The sequence below is a fragment of the Pelecanus crispus genome, chromosome 10 (assembly GCF_030463565.1).
Source record: "Pelecanus crispus isolate bPelCri1 chromosome 10, bPelCri1.pri, whole genome shotgun sequence".
NCBI classification, from domain to species: Eukaryota; Metazoa; Chordata; class Aves; order Pelecaniformes; family Pelecanidae; genus Pelecanus; species Pelecanus crispus.
Genome location: NC_134652.1, coordinates 38482619 through 38506091, shown reverse-complemented (window position 1 = coordinate 38506091; position 23473 = coordinate 38482619). Strand labels below are relative to the sequence as shown.

Sequence of the window (23473 nt, the reverse complement as noted above, 5' to 3'; positions counted from 1 at the left end):
TTTACATCATGAAAATCTTCTCTTGTTCAAAATTTGGGCATACTGTTGAGTTGCCATATACCAGTGCTGGTATGGATGCTTCTAGCTTGGGGTAGACTTAAGGTAAAATATTTTCTCTTGCATGTCAGTAATGGAAAAGTGAGCCAAGGCAGAGGCATAGCACCCTTGTGTATGCAGTAGGCTAAGAGCAGAAAGGTGGATGTTGCTCCTTCACCCGTGATGTGTTTGTTATGCACCTGAGCCTTTTTTGCTGGTAATCTGCCAGAGAAAATACCTTTGTGCTGCTGCACGCTGGGGTGACTGTGCTGTCACCCATTGCAGATGTCCCACCTGTGCTTTGCTTGGGATCACCTGAAGTTCAGAGTCAGCAGCCTGTGTTTACAGACCAGAGGACTGGTTTGATGGGCTCTTGGAAAAAAGAAGACAGAAGGGCTTTTCTGAGGGTTTGCTTATCCCTGTGATAGGATGCAAGATTTGCCACTGGTATTTGTTGTGTCTAGAAAAACTGACTTATTTTTTCCTCCTGTCCCAGTGGAGAGCCAATGTGCTGCAGAACACAGTGGTTTCAGTGGAGAGTGTGTGATTTGACATCAAAATGAGCAGCTGGCTGGCGTCTTCTGTCCAGAGCTTTTTTCCAAGAGTGGGCTCAATCTCTTGCCAGATGAATTTATTTTAACTTGGCCATTGACTTAAGTGACTGCTGTCTAGAAGGTCATGTTCCATTTTGATTTTGGGCTTATAGCTTACAGTATCGTCCATCTTCAGGAAAAAAAAGCATAACCCACTTTATATTTGATGCTGCAGCATTTTCTTGCCATCAGTTGAGAACAGCTGTCGAGATACCAGTACATTAGTGGCTCCATTTCCATCCTTTAAATGCAGTTCCAAAACTGGATGATATCCCAGCATTAGCTCCTAGGCAATGAACCGAAGTCGCTGTTGTTGGTTAAACGTGCCTTTCCAGGGATTTTTCAGAGAATATTGTGCAAACTCGATGAAACTTAAGTGCCACCTCTGGTTAGTTGGAAAAGGTAGCTCTTCCCTTAAATTCTAGGGTTAAATCAGCTTTGTGGTGACTGGATTGGAGGCCTGGGCATTAGCTAGGACATTGCCTAATTGCAGTGGTTTATGTGGCTGTCTTGTTTTCAAGGCTGAAGTAGCTGGTGTATTTTTAAATTGCCCTTTGCCAAGCGGATGGGTGATAATTTGACTTCTCATAGCTGAGTGCTGCTCCTTCTGAGGTGACCTGGTTTTGCCCAGTTCAGTCTGTGTCCTTCAGTCTGTGCTGGGACGTGGGTGATATTAGTCCTCTGCAATGCATTGACACTGTTGTTTTGTGGGAGTTTTTTAGCTTTATGTTTGGGCTGCTTAAATATTTTTAAACTCTCTTGCATTATATGCATTTTACTGCTTTTCCAAAGTAGTGAATATTCATTAATGGCTTTTTTGTGCAAGGCAAGGAATCTTGCCTTTTTCCATTGATTATTTGGAAGAACTTGGCTTTTTTTAGGCTGTTTGTAGCCTCTGTAGTTGTATTGAAATGGCACGTTACCCCTAACTGTGACCTAAAAAAAAATAAATGCTGCTTCTGTTGTTGACTTGACCCAGGAGCGAGATCTGTAAAGGGTTCTGAGAAGGGAAGTTTTAGCAGCTTTTAATTTAGTGGCTTATTTATATCCCTCTTTCCAAGCCACTCTAAACCCACCAAGAGTACGACAGCATGGGTATCAAGGATGTATTCCTTCCAATGTTTATTAACAAATCTTGAAAGGCCCCCGTGTGCTTTCTCTGTTTGGAGGGTGAAGCTTTGTAGTGCTGAAGATCCCCCTGGAAAACTCTCCAGCAAAACCGGGGAAAACTAGGCTTGATGGTAGGTTAAAAGGGCAGAAGGGTTGGGAAGAGTGCTCTGGGGGCGGCTGAAGTAGCTAAACAAGGTGTGGTTACCTGGATTCTTCTTTTTTTCTAGAAACCTTATTCCAGAGAATTGTACTGAAGACCCCTGTTTTGGGGGAAAATGGCCTTTTTCCCTTGTGTACATCCATTTTTCCCCACCCTGGTCTTCCAAGACTCTTGAAGAGAGTATGCTTTGAAGATATTGATTAGGTACTTGGGCTCCGTCCCAACAGTAATTGCTATTTTGACATTGTAATTGTTATTGCATCGTAGTTTTCTGGGGTTTTTTTTTGGCAGCAGCAGTGTTTGTCTCTTCTGTCCTCCCTTTGTGTGGAGAGTACTAATTGGATCTTGAACTTAAGGAGCTGCTGAATAGTTCTTCTTTAAAAAGTACTATCTTTAAAAATCCAGTCCTGGGTACTTAATAGACCTGTTTTGGTGGTATCTGATGAACGGTGGCTTCTCTGACAGGTGTATTGTAGTAGTTCAGTCTTCACTCACCACCTAATAATTCCTTGGAAAAAATAATGAGATTAACACAATTGCTTCTCTCGGGCTATGGTAAAGATCAGGTGATGAGTCTTGGGACTGTGAAGCTTGCACATCTTACTCGCCTGCCCTTGGCCCTTCTCTCTGAATATTTCAAATCTCCCAAGATGTGTATTTTAATCTGTAGCTCTTGACTAGAAATGAATGACAGGTATCTCCTGCCTGTTCTGTTTACAGGAATTAAGGAAAGCATGGGGTCTGCATACTGAAAAGCACCTTTTTAATAGACAAGAGACTCACAGACTTTTTGATGCCCTATTTGTGTGCATTTGGACTTTTCTCAATATTGGTCTCATTTGCTTTTGTGCAGGATGCCATTATTCCCTACAAGGAAATCCTCCAGATATATTGGGAGAAGGCAACGAGCTTTGTGAATGCCCAGTGCGATGGACTTGAACCCTGGCAACTGGTTGGGTTGACATTTTCTTTTACGCTTATAAGTGTATGGCTGCATGGCTTCCTCTTCCAGTCTGAGAGTAAGTATTTGTAACAGGGGATTTTCTTATGTCTGGGGGGAAGGGAGGGGAGACAGAGTTGTTCCTAAGTAGTGGAGAGAAAGAGGATGAAACAAGGCCAAACGCTTGTCAAAATAGGCCTTCTACTGTCAACTAGTATTAGTAAAACTCTCTTCTAAATTAAGGTCAAGGCCTGTCTGATCAATGAAACACCTCCATTCCTTCAGAGGGTGTGGTAGGCCAGCCTGGAATGCGCCTGCATCTCCTTCCCTTCCTCTCGTCTCCTGTTTGCTTTTGTCTAAACCATTTACTTGTTGCAACACTCTCTTCTTGCTCAAAACCTTAGGAAATTTGAGAGCTGGGTTCTTACGAACTTAGTCACCGGTGAAAAGTGCTTGGATAACTCTTGCTCTTGATTGTTTCCCTTCCTGCTGGGGGTGGAGACGTGGTTTTGATTCGGTGTCAGAGGCACGTTTCATCCTCAGGATGTTCAAGATAATTGCACGTGGTATTGTTATTGTTGTGTGGATTTTTTCACACCACACCACCCCCCCCCATGGTCTTCCTGTTTTGAGCAGTTTCTGATATTGACAGCTCTTCATTGAGATCTCTTTTGACGAACCTGCAGTTTTCTCTGACTGTGTGATGGTCAGAGATAACTACCTCACCCTCAGAGGACAACACGGTGCTTTACAGTTCCCACAGGCCTTAGGGTTACACTCCAGTGGCACTTTGTTAAAAATAGTCGAGTTTTTAACTTGATGTTTATTTCTGTGCCTCTGTTCCTCAACTAGCCTTTTTTCTTTTTAAAGATGAGAGTAGCCAAATAATGGGAGCGTCTGTGGAAGGAACAAAATGGTATGAAGCTTTTGCTCAGTACAGGGTTATGTTAGCTTCTTGGCTAGAATTTGTACTGTGGCGCAGTATTTTTTTTAAGTATAGACTAACTGTTACAAGATCTGATTAGATAGTCTGAATTTTTCAGGAGTTTGCAGTCTTCTCTCACTGTGGAGGTTATTAATGAAACAGCGTGCACACTGAAATGTGCAATAGAAATGTTATTGTCAAAGTGTTAACGAGTATTTGCTGCAGAATGTGCTAAACTGCAATTACTGTCCTTCTGTAGCTTTTCAAAATATATGAAGTGCCAGGGAAAATGTGGATAAAATTTCAAAGTCCTAAAATGGTTGGGTTTTAAAGTTTGTTTAGTTATTTCTTGGTGTAAGTGTCCTGTAACTGCTGGCATTCACTTGAAATGCCTGTAGGACTCAAAAGGCATTTTTGGTGGCTATAAAGCATCTGTGTCATCCCGCTTTCATTCCGGCCTTTAGAGCTGCCCCGGGAGTTTTCTGGTGTTTGTCATCAGTGGCTTCTCTCATTTCAGTATTTGGACTGTGGTGGAATTTCTACTCTTCCCTCTGTCTGTCCCCTTCCCCTGAGTCGCCTCCCGTTGCATCACGTTTCCTGTATCGGATGGCCAGACGCTAGGTGAATCATTGTCACGTTACAGCTGAACTACTATTTCCCCCTTTGGTCTGGGAGCCTATTACACATTGCTGAGTGTTTTCATGTTACAGTACTGTCCTGGTTTGAAGATGCAGAAAATAATTGCAAGAAGTATTTTCCCTTTTTGCTGGAGACCTTGCCTTTAGCAAATCCTAGAGTCCTCCTCTGTAAAATTCCACGTGTGGGTGCAAATTCCCATAAAAGTAAGAAAACGAGTCAAATTAGTAGTTCCCATAGATGGCTACTGTTCTGCAAGCCAGATGTTTCTGTAGCCTTGTTCATTTCTGAACCTTGCTCTTTGATATGCTAATCTGTCTCACCATGTCCCCTTGGTCACTGTTATTGTAGCCTGGATCAGAAATACTGAGCCTGTATCATGGGCTGTGTCAGAAGTATTGTGCTCCGAGTCCATTTTTTTTTTTTGTTTCTTGAATCGTATTAGGTTAATTTCTGACTTTTGTCTTTCAGGTTTAACATCCCGAACTAAAAAACAGTTCTTTAAACTACTGAGAAAAATGCCATTCATCGGGGCTATGGTAAGTATTTGAAGAACTTTTCTTAATACTATCCTAGGTCCTTGTTTCAGCCTGCATAGTGCTTTCTGAGACCTTACAGGTCTGTGCATCTTTGCTGTCATGTTACTGTGATCACAATGATCTGAGGATATAGGTCTGGAAGGTCTTCTGCTGCCACCTGGTTTAATGAAAGTTATAATTTCTGCCTAGCCTTTTTGTCATAGTATCAGTCTCATAAAATGGGGGTGCCACTTTTTTTTTTAACCAAGAATCAGTAAGTACAGTTACAGAATTTTCTAGTAGTTGTAGAATTTTCCAGTAACATTTCTTCCTTGTTAGATTTTAAGAAAATAATTTTATTTATGGAAGAAGGGGACAGGATTGAACTTGAGTTGTTCTTCTGAAATGATGTTTTATTCTTGAGCAAGTGTGTGATAGGCAGGTGTTTGTTGTGCAACACAGAAAGGTAATTTTTTAAATCAGATGCATGGCCATTATTAGTTTAGAGCTCAGATACCTATTAGCAATAGTTAGCGTTATAGCGCAAAGATACCAGAAGTTTGTGTAATCATTAAAATGAGACAGGCTTTAATGTTTGGGAGATGTTTTGGGGTTTTTTTGCATAAAAATTTGAAACTACAAATGTCAGCATGTTTTAGCACATTAATGACTTAATGATCAAGAAATGCACAGCTTGGTTTATTTTACCTAGTAAATGATGGTATCACACTTGATGATTGCCCTTCTTTCTGCTTGATGTGTTGGCAGATTTACACGTTGATTTGGGAGGGCTCAGGTCTGTTATAGGCAATTTTATCAAATGAAAGTAGCAAAGAGGAACTTTTTCCTTTTGCTGTGGACACGGAAGCGGTTCTCAAGTTTGTCCCCCAGCCCTCTGGAAGGGACTAGCATCCCCCCTTTATGTAATGTTAAGTGCCCCAACTTTCACTTTCTGACTTGAGTAGCCTTTGATGAGATGAATTACTGACTTGTTCTCTTCTGCTTATATTTGTTGCCTGCCTATTAGAAAACGACACCTTCCGGGCCCTTTGTATACAATCCCTATTTTGTCCAGACTTACCCTCTCAGGGCTAGTGCTGTTAAGCTCTCCTGTGCCAGAGGATTCCTGGTGTGTCCTGTCTGTGTACTGTTGCCGCTCTTTGGTAGGCTGATACCTGATAACCTATCAGTTGCTTACAGGAGGCCTTGACTTTGAGGCATTCCAATTTCCAAAAGTCTTTAAAGCTGATGATACCCAACACCTGTGTTGCCTGGAAGAAGAGTCTCTACTTTGGAATGTGTTGTGAGAAGAAGTCTGGGCCTCCTGAATGTAAGGTGTGGGTGGGAGGAAAGAAATCTCCTAACTGTGCCTGCAGTGGAGATTTCTTTATTGTTTCTGTCTCTTTTCTTGAGTTTCTAAACTGCGTGTATGATGGCAGAGGAGACAAGGCACAAAATAGAATGCATCTGAAGACTTCCACAAATTAAAAACTGTGATGGTAAAAAGGTTTGGTGGATAAAAATGCAGTGGTTTTGCCTTGAGCTTTGTTTTCTCAAGCATTAAGGAAGGGGCTCAAAGCTCCCACTGCTCATCAGTACCCAGTAAAGAACATACTCTGTCTGAACGTTGTGGTGTCTGTGCTGTTAAATGAAACGCAGCCAAGCAGTGGTCCAAGTGCTGCTCTGCAATCGGCCATAGTGGTTACTTGGCACAGTTCTGGGCTGTGCCAGCCAGCATTCCCATAGGCAATTCCCACTGTGTTTTAGAGACTAGTGTATGCCAGGTCATTCCAGGTAGCTTGTTTTTGGAGGGAGAGGTTGGTAGGAAGGAAGAGTTGAGCTCTGTGGCTGTCAACTCTGCTATGCTTTTTGGTCATAGAGCTGAAACAGTTCCTGTCTATTCTGCTCAATAGTATGGATGTAGCTAGTGAGTTCAATCTTGCATGCACTCAACAATTATTTATAATATGGCCAGCGCCATTGTTGATAGGGTTTTCCTTTCTTTTTAGATTCAAAAGAAGATTGATGAAGCCTTGAATGATGTCACTTCCAGTTTATCCTTCCTGAAAGATGAAAAGGAATATATCAAAGCGCTGCCGGAACAAGGCATGAGCCAGCCTGAAGTACTGGAGAAGATGAAAGAGTACAGCTCAAAAGGTATGAATATGAGTCTGTACTGCAGCAGAGGTGGGTCTGTTTCATAGACCTAACATTAGACTTACTCTTTTTAAATGAGATCTAATGACTCCTGCTCATGGTTTCCTCTTAAGTATTTCTTCCTTGACATTCTTTGCTTGCAAATTTTTGTCTGTTTTCCTCCTGGAAGTGACTAAGATCACTATTTGTGACTTCTAATACTGTATTTACAGTGAAATTCTGTTCCTTCCCCAAGAGTTCTAGACTGATGATGGAAGAGCTGAGGAGAAGAGAAATATGGAGGAAATTATATGAATACACTTCTGAGCAGTTGCCTTTGATGTTTGACTTTTACCAGAAATGTGTTTTCTGTGAAGCCCTGGGAAATACTTATAATAAAAAATTCCCACCTTCCAAGCAGGATTTTTAGGGAATTTCCAAGACTGTCTCTCTTAATTAAGTCATAAGGTTTACACCTTGAAAATGCCATTTAAGGAAGGCAAAGTCACAGTGATGTTCTTCTCCTGGCTTGAGACTGTATCAGCAGTGTCTGAAACTTAATTTGAGTTGTCTCACTCGTGTAAATAACTCCACCCTGGTTCATGCACCTTTTACTTGTAATGAGCAAATCTGGGTGACTTCATGTCCAGAAGAGAAGATATGGCTGCCCTGCACCTATCCAAATTTGAGAAATGCCTTGAATTTTCTGCTGGAACAGTGCATCTACTCCAAATTCAGAAACAGTTTTGCAGTTGAGCAGCCTATAACAACTTCCTTCTTTTCTACTTGTATGTATTGCTTATGTAGCTTCTGTCTCTGTTTTCCCCCAAATGATTATTTCCTTCCTTCACTGAGTTCTTTCTTTTTTTCCTGTGGCCTCCTCCTTCCCACACATGTTCACTCTCCTCAGGTTGCTTGGAAATGAGGGTTGGATTGTGACTATGTTCACCTTGTATATGCTCGTGAAGCTGATGTCATTGAGTTTCATGAAGGAGGCTAACAGTTAGGAGAGGGAGAAAATAACCAAGCAGTGGAAGTACACTGCTGGGGTGTTTGGAGGCAGAAAGTTACTTGGTTAAGTACCATCGCATTGGGCAGTGGGTTGAAACACTTTTCAACAGGGTGTGCTGCTGCTACTGTTCCATCCACCTGCTCCCATTTGTTAAAGCTTCAGTGGCATATTGTTTTAGGTGAAATTTAATTGAGGCACCCAACACTGTAGGTTTTAGCAACACAAGCCTGGCATTTCCAACTCCTCAGTTTACAGTGGTGAGGGTGCTCTTTGAAAATGGCTTTAAGTTTAGCCACTTCAGGGTTCAGTTGGTTGGACAGCAGTTTGGGGAGACCGAGTTGGGGATTAAGTGGATTACGTATTAATATAACTGCTTGCTGCAGCTAGATGTTGTTTATGTGCTGACTCTTTAGTCATCGTTTACTTGCAGTTTGCTAAGTTCGTGGGATACACGATGCCAGAGGCTTAGTGTCGCACACAGCTATCTCTGCAGCACAAAAATCGTACTTGTTCCTCATCAGTGAAATCTCAAAAGCTGAATCCTCATCTGCAGAACTGGTGGGAAGCTCTCTCTGCACTTCTGCATGCTTTCTGAGAATGGCTTTTTCAAGCAGAGTGCTCTTCCTTCTTTTTCAGGAGACGTACGTTGGCAGGATGGGAAGGTCTCTGGGACTGTGTACAGTGGTGAAGAGAAACTCACCCATCTGCTAGTGAAGGTAAAGTGCAAGCAGCCTAACTTTGCATCTTTGCAGATATACTTAGCATCTTCAGGGTGACCAGAAACCCCTCAACGCTGTTCCAGCATCTTTCAAAATAAATAGGGAAGATCTGAAACTAAGACTGCCCAACTATGAAGGCAAAGCCTAGGGTAAATGTAGGCGGAAGGGGAATTATTAGCAAAGCATTTGGGCGGTGTAAACCTGGCCAAGTGACTGTCCCTGTGAAAACACCGTGTAGCGATAACTAGGATCCAATCAGACAAGATGTTTTTTTCAGCAAGAAAGTAAGAAGCTGGTAACAAGCGAACTGGGAACTGGTACTGACCTTCTAATTCAGGGAATGGTAGGAGGCATAAAATTGCCATAGATCAGCTTCAGCAAGCCCCCTGACACATGTGCCTTTGCTGCAGGCTGGAGTGAAAGCATCCTTGGCTGTCCTGTTACTGGGAGGCTGTGGGACTTTGAACTGGAACAGCTTCACTGAGCAAAACTGAATTCCTCTTGGTTTAAGCAAAAAAGAAGTTTGTAAAATGTTTTTTGGCAGTCCAAATCTTATAACAATGGAGAATTGGCATGCTTCAGTGGCGTCTTTGTTAGGTCTGTTTACCTACTCAGGAACTTTTCCCTTTGAGAAGGTTGGAAAATAACCTAAAGAGCCCAAAGGTCTGCTTTCAAGTATATCTACCTCCAGAGATTTTTTGCTAGAAAGGGAAGTCTAGCCTTCTTGCTCCTGGGAACAGCTTTTATAACAGCTGTAATGAGCTCTGGTGGTTGCTATTGGTGTTTTCTTCTGCTCGTTGACATTTTCTTTGCCACTTCTGGGGAAACATAAAGTTCAGGGCAGCCTTTCTAGAGGGGCCTCAGCTTGGATTGAGTGTTGTGGAAACATTCCCTCTGTTTGTGCTGATTATTCACTGTTTTTTCTGCTGTATTTCTTTTAACATCCCTGCAGTTGCTTTCTGATTGCAACTGCAGGAGGTCGGAACTGGCCTGTTCCAGCCTTATCCTGTGAGCCCTCAGTTGCAGAGTGAGCATGAAATACTGGTTTCTACGGCCGCTTTTGTTGCGGTGTGGGTGGGCAGTTGTGCTTTTCTAGCTGCTTCAGAATTCCCCTTTAATAGTAAACTTGAAAACTAGTTCTGCAAAGTAAGTTTTTTTGGCCTGCTTTGTGTAAAGCAATTGTAGGGTGCGTATTGTGTTCTTTTTAAAAAATAGCTAAACGATTCAACCTGTCTTTACAAAAAGAAATATTGCGATGTTATAGAATCACTCCAGAGGGCAGAATGCCCTAGAAAAATGAGTGAGGTTTTTTTTCACCCCCTCAGCCCTAGCTTCCCAGCTTGTGATATTTACTTGCAGCAGTAGTTAAGTCCGAGGAGATCTGCAGCATTGTCTATGGCTAAATGCAGCTAATTTGCTTATACAGTGTGTATGGTGAAGTTCCCAAATCTGCACTGATAATTCGGTGCTTCATCTGCAAGGCTAACTTTGTGTCATTGTTTCCTGAAGGTGTATGAAGAGTTTGCCTGGAGTAATCCTCTCCATCCGGATATATTCCCTGGTTTGAGGAAGATGGAAGCAGAAGTAGTGAGGATTGCCTGTACGCTCTTCAATGGGGGCCCCAACTCTTGTGGTGCTGTAAGTAGCCTGTCTTCAAGTGTCCCAGGAGCATTTTGGATATTTTTTGACTTTGATTTAACTGTAAATGCACCCTCTGCTATCCAGCTGAGGCTGAGGTCAAGCTCATTCTGGTATATGCCATGCCAACATAGCTGTACAGAAGACAGTTGCTAATTGCTCTTCTTGGTGAAGCTTTATGAGAGACAGTTTAACTCAGGGAAGTGGTTCTTTAGACAAGACCATTTACTTCGGTGCTTTTTCACACTTAAATGATACAGGCTTGATGGCAGTTGGAAAAGAGAACCAGTGTAATGCAGTCTGGCTGGTTGTCAGTGGGGGATGGTGAAACAGAGCAGCGTCACTTTGAGTAGCTCCTCTCAATTTTAATCTTTGAATTGGAAATCTGGGAGCCTGCCAGAATGCAAAGATTGAGGACGAGGCAGGCTGGCTGGCTGGTCACCAACAAGTAGCTTGAAGTATTGGTGACCAAACAGGCGTGGCACGTACTGCCATCTGTCCAGCTGGGAAGCTGTCTTTCCATGCTTATGTGGCCTTCCAGTGTGCTAGGGTGGAAACCAGTTTTAAAGCCTTGATAGAGTTCCTAGCAAGAGTCCAGGTGTGTGTCCTTAAATTGATGATTTCAAAGTTAGTCAAAGAGCAAAAGCTGTGAATTTGCACGGTGAATTATTGTTACAAAAATGAGCCATGTTTTTTTACGCTCCTGTCTCTCACTTTACCTTTTTGGTAAGGATCCTGAATTCCTGAGGCCAAATTCTCTCCCTGTTTATGTGGTGCCTGGGACAGTGAGGTCTTATCTCCTAGCATGGTGGGCAGGTGCAGCTGTGATACAAACAGGCTGCCTAATAACTTGCAAAGAAATAGTTCCATTTGTGAGAAGAAGCCAGATGAGATTTTTTTCAGAGACTGTGTGAGGTGATTGCTGTCTGCAAATGTGCTAGGGAGGGAGAAGGCCAGCAACGGCTGAGGATCGATATGGGAAGGCAGTGTTGACACAAGAGCTTATGGGGTGAACTGGCCTTGAATGGGCTTAATCTGACAGTTGGAGGCTTGGTTGTGTTAAGGAGGGTAAGGACTGGAGTAGCCTGATAGTAGTAGGTGTAGTTGGGACCAAACTCCAACTGGATTGAAGATGAAACTCGACTGTGCAGTATCTGGGAGTGTAAGATCTGATTGCTCTTGATAGCAGGGGGTTGCACCCTGTGACTTGTCTTCTTGGAACTGTATTCCTTGTGCCACCTTCAAGTTTAGAGAAGGAACATGCCTCTTTGCTTGTAAAAAGCATTTAACCTCACCTCATCTCCTTCCTGGTTTGCAGTGCTGAGAACACTGGTGAGATTATCTCTGGAGCAGGGAAGAGGCTGGGTCTAAAGCTGTTGAAACTCATCTTTATCAATAGTTGAGATGTCAATTGATACAAGAGGCAGATAGCTCTGTGACACTTATCGTATGCTTGGAGAACTTTGCTTGCTGAAGCCTGCAACACGTGTGTTCATTTTTTGTTACGTAAAAGTGTCAACCTTGGCCCTGTGTGCTCTTTCACTTGAAATTTAAAAGCAGAGTTGCCTAAGAGTAGAGGTTCAGAACAGGTAAAAAACTGCTCCAAACCAATCAGACTGATCACGCCAATGTGAGACCTCCACAGATGCTCTCTGGGGAATCCCGCTTTTCCCTCTGCTCCTTTCTTCTTCCCCTCTCTTACGAGGATTGTGCTGCAGAGGCACAGCTGAGATTCAAGCAGAAGCAAAGCAAATGGAGGAGCGTGCAACCTGCCATGGAGTTACGTTCTAGCTGGTTGAACAGTCACATTTGCAGGGTGAGAGGTAGGGTTGAAAAGTCGATTGGCTGGAAACATAAGATTAATTGCATCCCTGTAATTATCTTGTCCAAATGAGTCTCTCCAGTGGACTTTTTGTCTTCCCCCACCACTGCCCTTCCTGTAAAGAGTGTCCAGAGTGGCTAGTCATTGATGGAGAGATGTGGGTGGACGTATGAAGGTCACATGTTCTTTAAGTAGTTGGGCTCAAAGACTCCTTTTATTTTCTTCTCCCCAAAACAGAATTAACATTTCAGAATTATTTCTGGAGGCTTGGACAGTTAGTAATTTTAAAAGAGCATTTTTTCAAACTGATGCTCTGTTTTCTGTCTCTGGAAGGCCCTGCTGTAACTGGTTGCTCAGAGTGCCGCAGTTAGCTTCAGTAACCGGTGAGGCTGTAAAACAGAGAAATGGCTAGAACAGGGAGGGTGCAATGCTGTCAGTTATCTTTATCTTTAAATTGATCTGTTCAGGAGGCGCTGCTGGCTTTTTCTACCAAGAAGGCTTCTGGTTTACCTGATTCAGCTTTTGCAGTGCTGTAAACTAAAACAAATGGGGCTTTTTTCCTGAATTTCATCACTGCCATCTCCAAGAAGCAATGTGTGTTACTGCCAGGTCTCTGTCCGCTGGATTTGCTAACCTACTTTAAGCAGCTGGGACTGCTCATCCAATTTTGGTGGTGCCTGGTGATGGTCCCTGAAGGCAGATGGAGCTTGTTGGTGTTTCTGGAGGGTGTATCTGTGGCTATGCTATGTGGAAAACACAAAAAGTTTCTGTCTGCGCTCCTCAGTGAGGCAATTTCACTTCCTTTGTGCTCTGATTTCCCCAACATGTTGCAGAGTGGCACTTTTTGGGGCTAATACTCTGCTGCTCAGTCTGGGAAAAGCACCACAGTGACACATTTGTGCTGTTCCCAGGACTTTCAGCAGCCTGAGGATCCCCGCACGGTCCTGCCCTGTGTCATGTGGACATCTTCCTAAGCAGGATCTCTGGAGAGCAGTCCCCTGCTTCCTCTTTGAAGGTTTTTGGTGTGCTTAATAAATGCTAAAATGAAACATGTCTTTTTAGATTTCTGAATGTTAAAATCAGATGAGCAGCTTGCATTATTTATAGAAGTTGCCTTTATTTGAGACATGGGGGCTATAATTCTCCTTAGTTTAAACATGGGCATAAAAACACTAACAATGCCCTTGTGGGGGGTGTGCAGGCATGCCTTTTGCCTTAAATTGTACCGAGAGATGTTCCAGGTTTTTAAGCAGTTTTTAAAAGTAATCATTTTCAGCAGCAGATGGATGCTTCTTATTTCTCACTAATTACTACTTTTGTTCTTACTCTTAATCGCGTTACGCAAGAGCAAAGAGACAGGAATTGGTGATTTTTGGCTCCCAGGAGATTCTAATCGCATTGCAGTGATTTGGAAGGACTAATTAAGCTCAGCACAGAGGAGGAATGGGGGGAGTTTGTTCTTGTCTGATGTGTGCACATGTTCCTGTTCACAAGGTGCTTTGTTTTGCAGTGCTGGCTTGGTGGATTTCCCCTCTAATTTGGGGAGAAGTTGCCACTTTTATACAGGCTTCAATGATTTTTTTTTTTTTTTTTTTAGTACTTGTTTGAACTTTAAAAAGAAAGGGCAGCTTTGAAGTGCAGGGGAAAATTGCGTGGGTGGCGTGCGTGTGTATTTGATGTTAATCTCTCTACGCATTCTTCTTTGCGCTTTCTGCAGCTGAGGATAGGAGAGAGGAGGCAAAATCAGTAGATGTAAACCTAAGCCTGCTGTAGAAACCATCTTGTCTCTTCCTTCCAAATTCTGGGGCTTCCAAACTTTGTCGTAGTGCTGGCTGCACATCTGAAGTAGGATTTTTAACAGTGAAATGTGAGTGATGTGTCTTGTGGGGGGGCTTAAACTCTGCAGATCTGTCAGGTTTTATCTGTAGTGATGAGCAGGTCACCTTGAGAGAGACAACTAGTAGAATTTACAACCTGCAGGTTTACAGGGGCTTTATGTGAGTCTGCCACTATGTTATGACCGTGCAGTGGATTGTGGTGTATTTTTAGTCTAATCCTACCTTAGAAATAAATTGTAGTTTGCTTTCTTATTCATAGGGTAGTTCAGCTCAGTGAAACTTTTGGTCAGCTTTGTCTCCAGGGTCTGAAGGAACGTGTTTCCTAAGTTGAAAATGCAAACAAAACTTTAGAGCCCACAAACCAAAGTGGTTCTTTTATGTCTGATGGTTTGACAGTCACGTGCAAGTGGCATGGCCAAAGAAATCCTAGAATAGGGACCGTACCTTTTATTGCTGTTTTAATGATTTGGAGGGAGGGAGCAGTGGAAGAGATATACCGAGTTTAGAAAGCAGGAGGGATATTTTTTTCCCTGTGCTTTCTCCTCTCCCCTCCCATTTGGAAACTAATAAATAAATTGAGAACAAAAAAGTCTGTTTGCTTACCTTTTTCCATACACTTTGCCTGGATTTTGAAGATAGCGGAGGGTTGAAAAGCTGCTTAAAATAATGCCTGTTTCCAGCCCCTTTTCCCCATGGCATCGCTTGAGCCTGTGGACTTTCATTTAGAGGAGAGAAGAAAATATTTGTATGAGCCATTGGCGGGTGCTGAATCACCGCATGTTGGCCAGCTGCCGGCATGCCGCAGGCAGTGGGGAAGTTGTATCCTGTGACAGTGATTCAAGCCCTGGCTATAGCAGAGCCGAGTTTGCTGTTGATAGCTAAGCTGACAAAGCCTCCTGCAAAGGAGCAGACTCCCTCTGCAGGTATAAACCGCGTGGACCAAAAGGGTTGTTGCTGTTGTAGCTGTGCCGTGCTAAGGGTGCTGCTGTAGGTCGAGCTGCTCTGGCACATCTCCCTGGCGTACATTTGTGTTGGTCCCAATGTGCCGACTGTGGGCCAAGTTAGGAAGCTGATCTGGCTGAAATTCAGCTTTTTGGGTTGATTTTCAGCTGCCTGAACAAGCTTTCTGTGTGGTCATCTGCATGCCAGTCTTGGTGCCTGGAAAGAGGATCCATCCTGGATGCTGTTCCTTAACCTGCACCTGACCGACTGCCAAAAAGCATCGACTCTGACCTCCCCAAAACTGTGTGTGGCTCAGCATTTGCATGCGGGTGATAAGCCAGACCTTGAAGGAAGGGTTTGTCATATATAAGGGCAAGATGTTGGTGCTTTGGTGGAAAGATCAAAACAGGAATAAGACTGTACAGAGGCTGCTCTTTGAAAAGCAGGTTATCTAGATGAGAGTAGAGGCAGGGGCTGCTTGCTCAACAAGGAGCAGACCTGGTGGCACAAAGTGTCTGGCGTTCAGTAATGTGAATCCCAAGATCCCCAAGTCATGGCTAGTGAAGTTTTCACAATCGTTGAGATGTGTAAGCAATGTTGCAAGCAGTGTTACAAGTATGCAATAATCCCATTCCTCTTCTCCCACCTGGCAGTAGGAAGGCAATCCATGTTACACCAGCTGGTTTTTTTCCCAAAGGTAATAGCTGACAACTTCACAGATCTTTTCATAAGAAGGGTTGAGAAGTGAATGACACAGCCCATAAAATGCTTAGGACATTGTGTTCCCGCTACCATCTATTTGCTTCACAATAAACGTGACTATTTCTTTATCCAGTGTGAGGCTCTGTTAGGTTTTATCTGTGACAGCTGTTGCTTTACAAACTACCAAAAAAGCAGAAATTGTCTATGGTGTGACAGTCACTTCCACGCTGCCTGTGGCAGCAGCTGCTGCTGCTAGCTTGGATCATGTTAGGAACAAATGTGGCAGGCTGTCTTACGTGCCTGTGAACTTTGTTCCTTATCTCTGTACTTAATGTTTAGTCATTGTCACGCAGTCACGCTTCTTCTTTGCATTTTGGGGTTTTGCAGCTATGTCAGCTGGGAAGAAAACAAAAGAAAACCCAGACTAGCAGATGTCATAAGGCATGCAAATGTGATTGCATCCTTTTTATTTTTTGGGGGGAAGAGGTTAAAAGGGGAAGTTGCAGTTGGTTCAGCAGGTCTGAGGATCAAAATTGGTCCTTAAGCGCTGTAAGTAGCTTTTGATTCCTCTCTGTCACCTGCACGTCTGTATACCTGTCCCAGGTACCCCCCATCCTCAAGTTATGGCTCACCCAGCGTAGCAGTAAGTCAATCCTGCTGGCTGCCTGAAAAACCAACCTCACATTTTACTAGGTTAAAATTTACTTTGGAAGGTTTGTGCCCACACACTTTTCTGTCCCCTGCATGTCAGAACTCATAAAGGCCAGCCAACAAGAGACAGTCCTTCCACTTGAGGAATTTCTTCCTGTAAAGAGTTTGTTTATTTGCAACAGCTCTTGAGTTCTAGTATACAATAGTAAACTTGATCGAAACAGCTTGTGTGTGGACCTTCCTCTCTTCCAAACCCCCTTGTTCTCCTGTGGTCAGGGTAAAGAGGGCTGGGACAGCACGGGTAGTGGGTTGTATGGATACCGAGGGACTTGCTGGGGAGAATAATGCAGAAGCTCCTCCTGGTATAAAATTTCTTGGGTCCTTGAGGGCTTACAGGCTCTGGCCTCATGTTGACCAGACCTAGGCTGGCCTCTGCAGAGAGAAGGTGGGAGAGAGCTCTGCGGTGTTCCAGGTTCTGGGAAGGTTTTGTAGCTCAGGAGCAGTGCCAACACTGAGCTGGCTCTGTGCCTCAGCATGGCACTGCTCCAGCCCTAATAAACCCTGCCGGACTTCAGATGACTTAATACAGAATCAACTTTGTTGTTTCTGTATACGTGGCATAATTAATCTGTAATCCAGATAAACAATCCCCAGGTAATCAACAGCTAAGTATGTACTAGTAGTTTCATGAGGTGTGGTCATGTTTGCCAGGTAGTGACAGTGCAGTATGGTCCCCTCTTGCCAGGCATTTGAGTTGGTATTTTTTTTGTTTTCCCTTTCCATCTCCCCCTTTAAATAGAGGAGTTGACATTTATTTAAATGTGCACTTTCAAGCTGAATGTCAGAAAGCTACCTTGAGCTATTCAGTGGCTTCTGCTGCCCCCGAAACCTGAGTTTTCCTGTACATCTCTGGGCACAGATGCTGTGGCAGCATCCCTTTTTTGCTTTTCTCTTCTTCAACATCCATGTAAGCGATTGTTTTTCTTGTTTGCTTCTTTCCTTCATGACAGATGACATCTGGGGGGACCGAGAGCATTCTGATGGCCTGCAAGGCGTACCGAGACCTGGCTTACGAGAGAGGCATCAAACAGCCAGAAATGTGAGCAATACTTCTGTGGCTTGGTTTTCACGTTGGGAGCTTGTGGGACTTTCTGTTCGTTTTAGTGGAGGTTGCTGCTAGACCCCAATATTCCTTCATTTCATAGCTCATTACCACCTCCTCCTTGTCCATCTGTGTCTGAAGGAGAGAAACCTGGGTCAAAAGAAGCTGTGCAAAAGCACAGGAACCTTTAAGCAGCCTGGGGGGCACGATGTTGCTGGGGGCCTGTGGTAGCTATGCTGTGCAGATGTTTTTGGCAATACCTGCATGCTGCTCTAGACAGAGCCTGCTCATATCCAATCTGGGCCCCTCTCGAGCAGAGGTTGTCAGGCCCTTTGAAGTGTTTAAGGGTTTTGATTTATTCAGATCAAAGAGGGTTTAGCCTGAAAACTCTGGGACTAAAGTTGGGGCTGGTTGGAGCCGAAATGAGGAATTGCGCTAATCATTACACTGCTAATAGAGGATTTGCTCTCTCTAATGTGCTGCTTTTTTTCTAGACGGTGCATCAAAAATGTTTCTCTGGTTAATTGCTTACAGGGGGAAAACATAAAGAAAGATGAAACACTGTGGTGTTCATCTTCGGCTGAATTCCTGCAGTTCTTTTCTACCCTCTCTAACATTTTTGCATGCTGTGAAAGGCCTCGATAAAGATATGCATCAGAAAACAAGATTAATTAAGGCTGTTCAGCCACTGCCATTTGAGAGGGGAGACAGCAAATATTATGTTCATTTGGTGTATTTATGCTGCTCCTTCCCTTTCATACTGTCATATGCCCCTCTCAGGGAGGGTAGCTGGTTGGAGATGGTACAATATTGTCTGATATGACAAGAAATTAACGTTCTTGAACTCTGATTCCTGGTTCACAGAAGACCATGCAGTGGAATAGAATTACTTTAGTAGGTTTTCTCTGGGTGGTTCAAGATCAAGTGACCATCGCTTTAGTTCAGAACAGCATGCGGCCTTTTGTCTGTCCCAGAGGGCATTTTCCCCAACTTTTTTCCTTTTTCAGTCTGTCTGATGTTTGGCTAGTTGAAACATGCAGTTGGCCTATTTCTGACCTGTCTGTCACACACAAATATCTGCAAGTTGAATTTTTTTTGCTCTTTCACCTCCTGTTCACAGTAAGGCTTAGGTGCTGCCTGGGTTCGCAATATGCAATCTGTTACTTTTCTAGGTTGGTCCCGGTGAGTGCTCACGCAGCATTTGACAAGGCAGCACACTACTTTGGACTGAAGTTGATTCACGTACCGTTGACCAAGGCTATGGAAGTGGATGTTCAGGTATTGCTTTAGGCAGCACAGCACTCTTTCCGTGGGAAATTAGCATTGTACAGCAAATAGCAAGAAATCTACCTATCCAGGTGGCAAGTCAGTGGATAGAGAGGGACGAATGCTTCCTGAAAATAAGGAAAAATGGCAGGAGTAAGTGTCTGTCACTGCAGATCAGGTTTCGTTTGAAATAATTGGATGCAAACCATCCCTTTTTCCTGTGTAATTCATTTAGAATCAAATATTTCTGAAATAATTTGTGTATTTCAGAAATAGCCCCAGACTTCAGATGAGCACAAACAAAAGCGTTCTAATATTTCTAAGTGGATGAGTTAAATTACTCAGTTGATGTCTGCTGATGCTTGTAGCTTATTGCTTTGCTTTCTATAGGCTTTTTGTGTGTTGGTTTTTAAGACCAGATGCTGCATGTTTTCACTTTTTATCTTTTTTGGCAGGGTGGCAGTTGGTAAATGGAATGTGAGCATCTTCTCTCTTTAAATCTTCAGGCAATGAGGAGAGCTATCTCGAAGAACACAGCCATGCTGGTCTGTTCCGCTCCCCAGTTCCCGCATGGAATTATGGACCCGATTGAAGAGGTGGCAGAGGTAGGGTGCCCCTGGGACTTCTGGGTGCTGTAGCAATAAAACCAGCATGTCCTTCTGTACAAGAAGAGCAGAGGGGTTCCAGGATGCCAACCAGTGAATCTGGTGGGAGGAGCCGACTGCTTGGGAGGGTATTACTGTCCTTAAATTGGGCATTAAGCAACGGCAGGGTATGCATGACACAATTTGGAAGTGGGGAGGAATACGAGACTATTTTCTTGCACTCTGTAACTGCTGTGGGAGGGTGGGCTTTAAATACCAGAAGTACCTCTGGGCATTGTCATAAAGGTGTTTGTGTGGGGCTGGATTTCGGACTTGAGCTGGTGCATGCAGTGTGTCACAGCAAGGCAAAGTGGCCATGCTTTGCACATGCTTTGTCTCTGAACTCTTCAAGTCCATGCCATTAATTTCTGCTGTAACTGAAGGTATGTATTGTATATGTGACTGAGCTCTGCTGCACCCACTGTGAGACCAACCAGAAGGGCATTCTTTGATACCTGAGAGGAAATAACAGCAAAATAATCCACCTGGTAAGAAGGTGGATTGATTTAGGGCCTACTGGCTGTAGCAAGCTTGGTGCAGAAGTTGGAGGAATACGTGGAGGGAGTAGGAGTCAAAGGGCTGGGATCTTATTTTTCAAACATGCCTCTTGATTTTTCTCTCCGTGCTCCAGTTATTTATTTTGTTTGTAACCAGTCAAGGCCTCCGACCTTCTTTTCATTTGGGTCACACCCTTACACTTTATTGCCAATACTCCTTTCAGACCACCTTGTCACATCTCTTTGGCAAATAGAGCAAACTGCCAAAACGCAGTGGTGTTTCTCCTCTTGCTGGCAATCTTCAAATATGTGGAAGGCAGGAGAAGGCTGTAAGTAGCCAGCCCTTCCAGATCTCTTATCTTCAACAGGTTGAGAGTGGCTTGATGTTCCAAAAGGGTCCGGGAAACATTTAATTGTGAACTGCAGGGTACCTTTTGGTGACTGGAGTTTGGGTGCCCCAACAACATCGTTTTCTTGCCTGATTGCATGTTACTCACCAGAATCTCTTGTTCACACACAGCTTGCGGTGAAGTACAAAATCCCCTTCCACGTTGATGCCTGCCTGGGTGGTTTTCTTATTGCTTTCATGGACAAGGCAGGGTTCCCCCTAAAGCGTCCATTTGACTTCCGTGTAAAAGGTGTGACCAGCATTTCTGCTGATACCCACAAGGTAAGAAATGGGGAGAAAGGCCTTCCAATGCTTTCATTTTTGGGGAGCAATTCTGGATACCATCCCTGCCTTCAGGCATTTCTGCTCTGCGATGTCAAGGAGTGCTAAAGCGCAGGGGTAAGGGCTGCCCTATTTGGATGCTTTGTGCAACGCGCCAAAGTATGGGCAAAATGGGATCTTGGTGACAGCGTGCAGTGAGTGCTTGAATGCATTCCTGTGCCCTCCTCCTTTTCAATGCTTTCTGTGCCCCTTGCAGTATGGCTACGCTCCCAAGGGCTCCTCGGTGGTGCTGTACAGCGACAAGAAGTACAGGAGCTACCAGTTCTTTATAGCACCCGATTGGCAAGGGGGCATATACGCCTCCCCCTCCGTGGCAGGCTCCAGGCCTGGTGGAATCATAGCCGCGTGCTGGGCAACTCTGATGCACATAGGGGAATCGGGCTACGTTGAGGCTACGAAGAGGATCATTAAAACTGCTCGTTTCCTCGAATCGGAGTACGTGTGTGCCTTAGCGTTTTGATCACGCTTTTAACCCCATTCTGGACTCCTCCTCCCAAACTGATTTTGTTTCTCTTGCAACTTCCCCCTCCCCTCCCTGGAGAAGCTATAGCATGTTACCTGCTGGGTGGGGATCCACGGGGCAGTTATGGGAGAAGATGTTTTGTTTATGCCCAGGTTGCTGCCCTGTGCCAGATAGCTGACAGGCACAGAGAGGAGGGGTGCAGGCATCTTTTTTATTTTTTTAGCTGACTTTGCTTCAAGAGTTTCTTCTGCCTCAGCCACGGCTGAGGGGGAATCTGGAAGGACTTAACTGAAGGTGGTGAAAGAAGGGTTATGCTCTCTTTTGTTGGGGTGCTTGTGTTGCTATGTGAGCTGATAAGCTGATCTTCTCTGCTGCTCTGTCTTCCCTTGCCTCTCTGTCCTCCCTTTTTTCCATTTCTTCCTGAGTGTACTTGACTTTAGGGCCTCTAATGACCCAAGTCTTCTTGCGAGTCCCAACAGCCAGGGGTGGTTGCGTGATTTTCTTGGTAGGCATCTGCTGTCATCTCTTCCCTTCTGTAGCTTTTCCTTTAAGGTTCCAGATAGATGGACAGAATGTCTGTCCCCTGTAACCCTGGTCAGTCACTTCTTTTCTCCTGTTTCTTTTTAAGGTTGAGAAAAATTGACAGCATCTTCATTCTTGGGAAACCTGAGGTGTCTGTCCTCTCCATCGGTTCGGACACTTTTGATATTTATCGATTATCTAACTCCTTAGCTGCAAAAGGGTGGAACTTAAATGTCCTACAGTTCCCATCAAGGTGAGTTTGTGGAGACCCAGTGGAGTGATGTGCGTAGCCAGGGTATGCAAGACGGTCGTATTCAGGCCACGTAGCTCTCTTGATTTGCTGAGTGGTGTTGTCCATATCTGATAAATTGTATGTAGCCTTTTCCTCTGCAGAGAAGGAATTACTTTTGTAGTTGCTGATATGTAGCAGTTATGGCAGTGAGGATAGGGCAATAGTGATTTTAATGAGCCTGGCAGAGGTCATATCTAAGGCTTCCTTTCTATTTACCTCTGTCTAATACAAGCAGAAAAATATAAATAGCTAGGGCTTTATCTCATGTTAGTTAACTGAGGGTTTCTAGATTTATTTATTTATTTTTAGTATCTTCTTGCTGCCCTCTGAAGACAAAGGTAATTGAAAGAACAGTGACGGGCTGATCACTTTCAGTGATCTTTCCAGCCTGGTGTAAAATGAATGTTTGTCAGAGAGTTTCCTTGAGTGGGTAGTTGTTGTTTTTCTGTGGGCAAAGGGGGCAGATGCTCTCAGGTGTAGCTGCACTGAAAACATTTTGGACTTGCAGTTAGCATGAAGCTAAGTCTAGAGAGCCTGAAGCGCGCTCAGAATACGAGTAGCCCTGTTCCTTCTGGTGGATGCTAGCTTCCATGCTGTGGGTGGCTGGTGGCTTATCTAAGCTGGAGAGGAAGGGTAGGGAAATGGTGGCAAGGATCACCATGCTCACAGGCAGCTGCATTTTTCTCACCTGGAATGAGGTGAGGAAATTATAGGTCTTTAACTGCATATGGTGAAGTTGGGAAGGAAGGAGGAGTTGGCAGAGAGAGAGTTGGCAGGAGAGATTGTCTGCTCCCGTTATACTGCTGAAATGCTATTTTAAGGAGATACGCGGTTGTCACTGGCCAGGGAAGGGCTACGTTGCTGTTGGTTGCTCAGAAGATGTGGAGCTGTACATACTTGAGAGGGTTAATCTCTTCCCTCTTCCCTGTCTGCCCAGCATTCATCTCTGCATTACGCAGTTGCACACAAAGTCTGGTGTTGCTGAACAGTTCCTGAAAGATGTCAAAGACAGCATTGAGGAGATCATGAAGGACCTCAACGCCAAGACCACAGGCATGGTAAGGAGGCCAGCGTGTAGCGAGGGTGTGTTTGGGGTGAGCGTGTTTCTCTGGCATTAACGATCCTATGTAATGACCTCCTCTTCTCTGCTTAGGGAGCCATCTATGGAATGGCCCAGTCCGTCCCAGACAGGAGCTTGGTAGCGGAGATTTCTCAGGCGTACTTGGACGGCCTCTACAGCACGGATGTTCCTTGCAGTGAAAAGCACATGAACGGCTCTCCTGGCCACCACTGACTGTAGTGCAACAATCGGTGCCTTGCCAACTAGTGCTGGGGTGGTTATAAAGGTTTCCTAGGGGAAGAGATTGCAGTAAGCCTTTGTTCCTACAATCGCAGGTCTGATGGCAGCTTGATCTTGAAAACTTCCTTCCCCATCTTAGTCTGTTCCAAAATCTGCATTATTTTCATGCCCAACTTTAGTTTTAGGCTTTTCTTCCCTTCCCCCTGCCTATTTTCATCATGACTATTGATGGTGAATTGAATATCCATTCCACAGCTCCAAATTCCTCAGGTATTCTGT

The 23473-nt window shown here is 44.2% G+C and overlaps 1 protein-coding gene across 1 annotated transcript; it reads left to right on the top strand.

Annotated features, from left to right (window-relative positions):
- The first annotated feature begins 4892 nt into the window (after positions 1-4892).
- SGPL1 (sphingosine-1-phosphate lyase 1) lies at positions 4893-23268 on the top strand. Its single transcript, XM_009493284.2, has 12 exons — positions 4893-4939; positions 6928-7075; positions 8703-8782; positions 10295-10423; positions 17389-17477; positions 18653-18758; positions 19253-19351; positions 20408-20557; positions 20814-21052; positions 21709-21855; positions 22832-22952; positions 23048-23268. The coding sequence occupies exons 1-12, from the start codon at positions 4919-4921 to the stop codon at positions 23186-23188; spliced, it is 1470 nt and encodes a 489-aa protein (XP_009491559.2). The 5' UTR covers positions 4893-4918; the 3' UTR covers positions 23189-23268.
- Positions 23269-23473: the final 205 nt, after the last annotated feature.

Excerpts from the sequence above, each read along its gene's own strand:
- SGPL1 (XM_009493284.2), top strand. The coding sequence starts at position 4,919 with ATGCCATTCATCGGGGCTATG. Across the intron at positions 7,076-8,702 it reads GAAAGAGTACAGCTCAAAAG|GAGACGTACGTTGGCAGGAT; the intron begins GTATGAATATGA and ends CTTCTTTTTCAG. Across the intron at positions 18,759-19,252 it reads CTATGGAAGTGGATGTTCAG|GCAATGAGGAGAGCTATCTC; the intron begins GTATTGCTTTAG and ends TTAAATCTTCAG.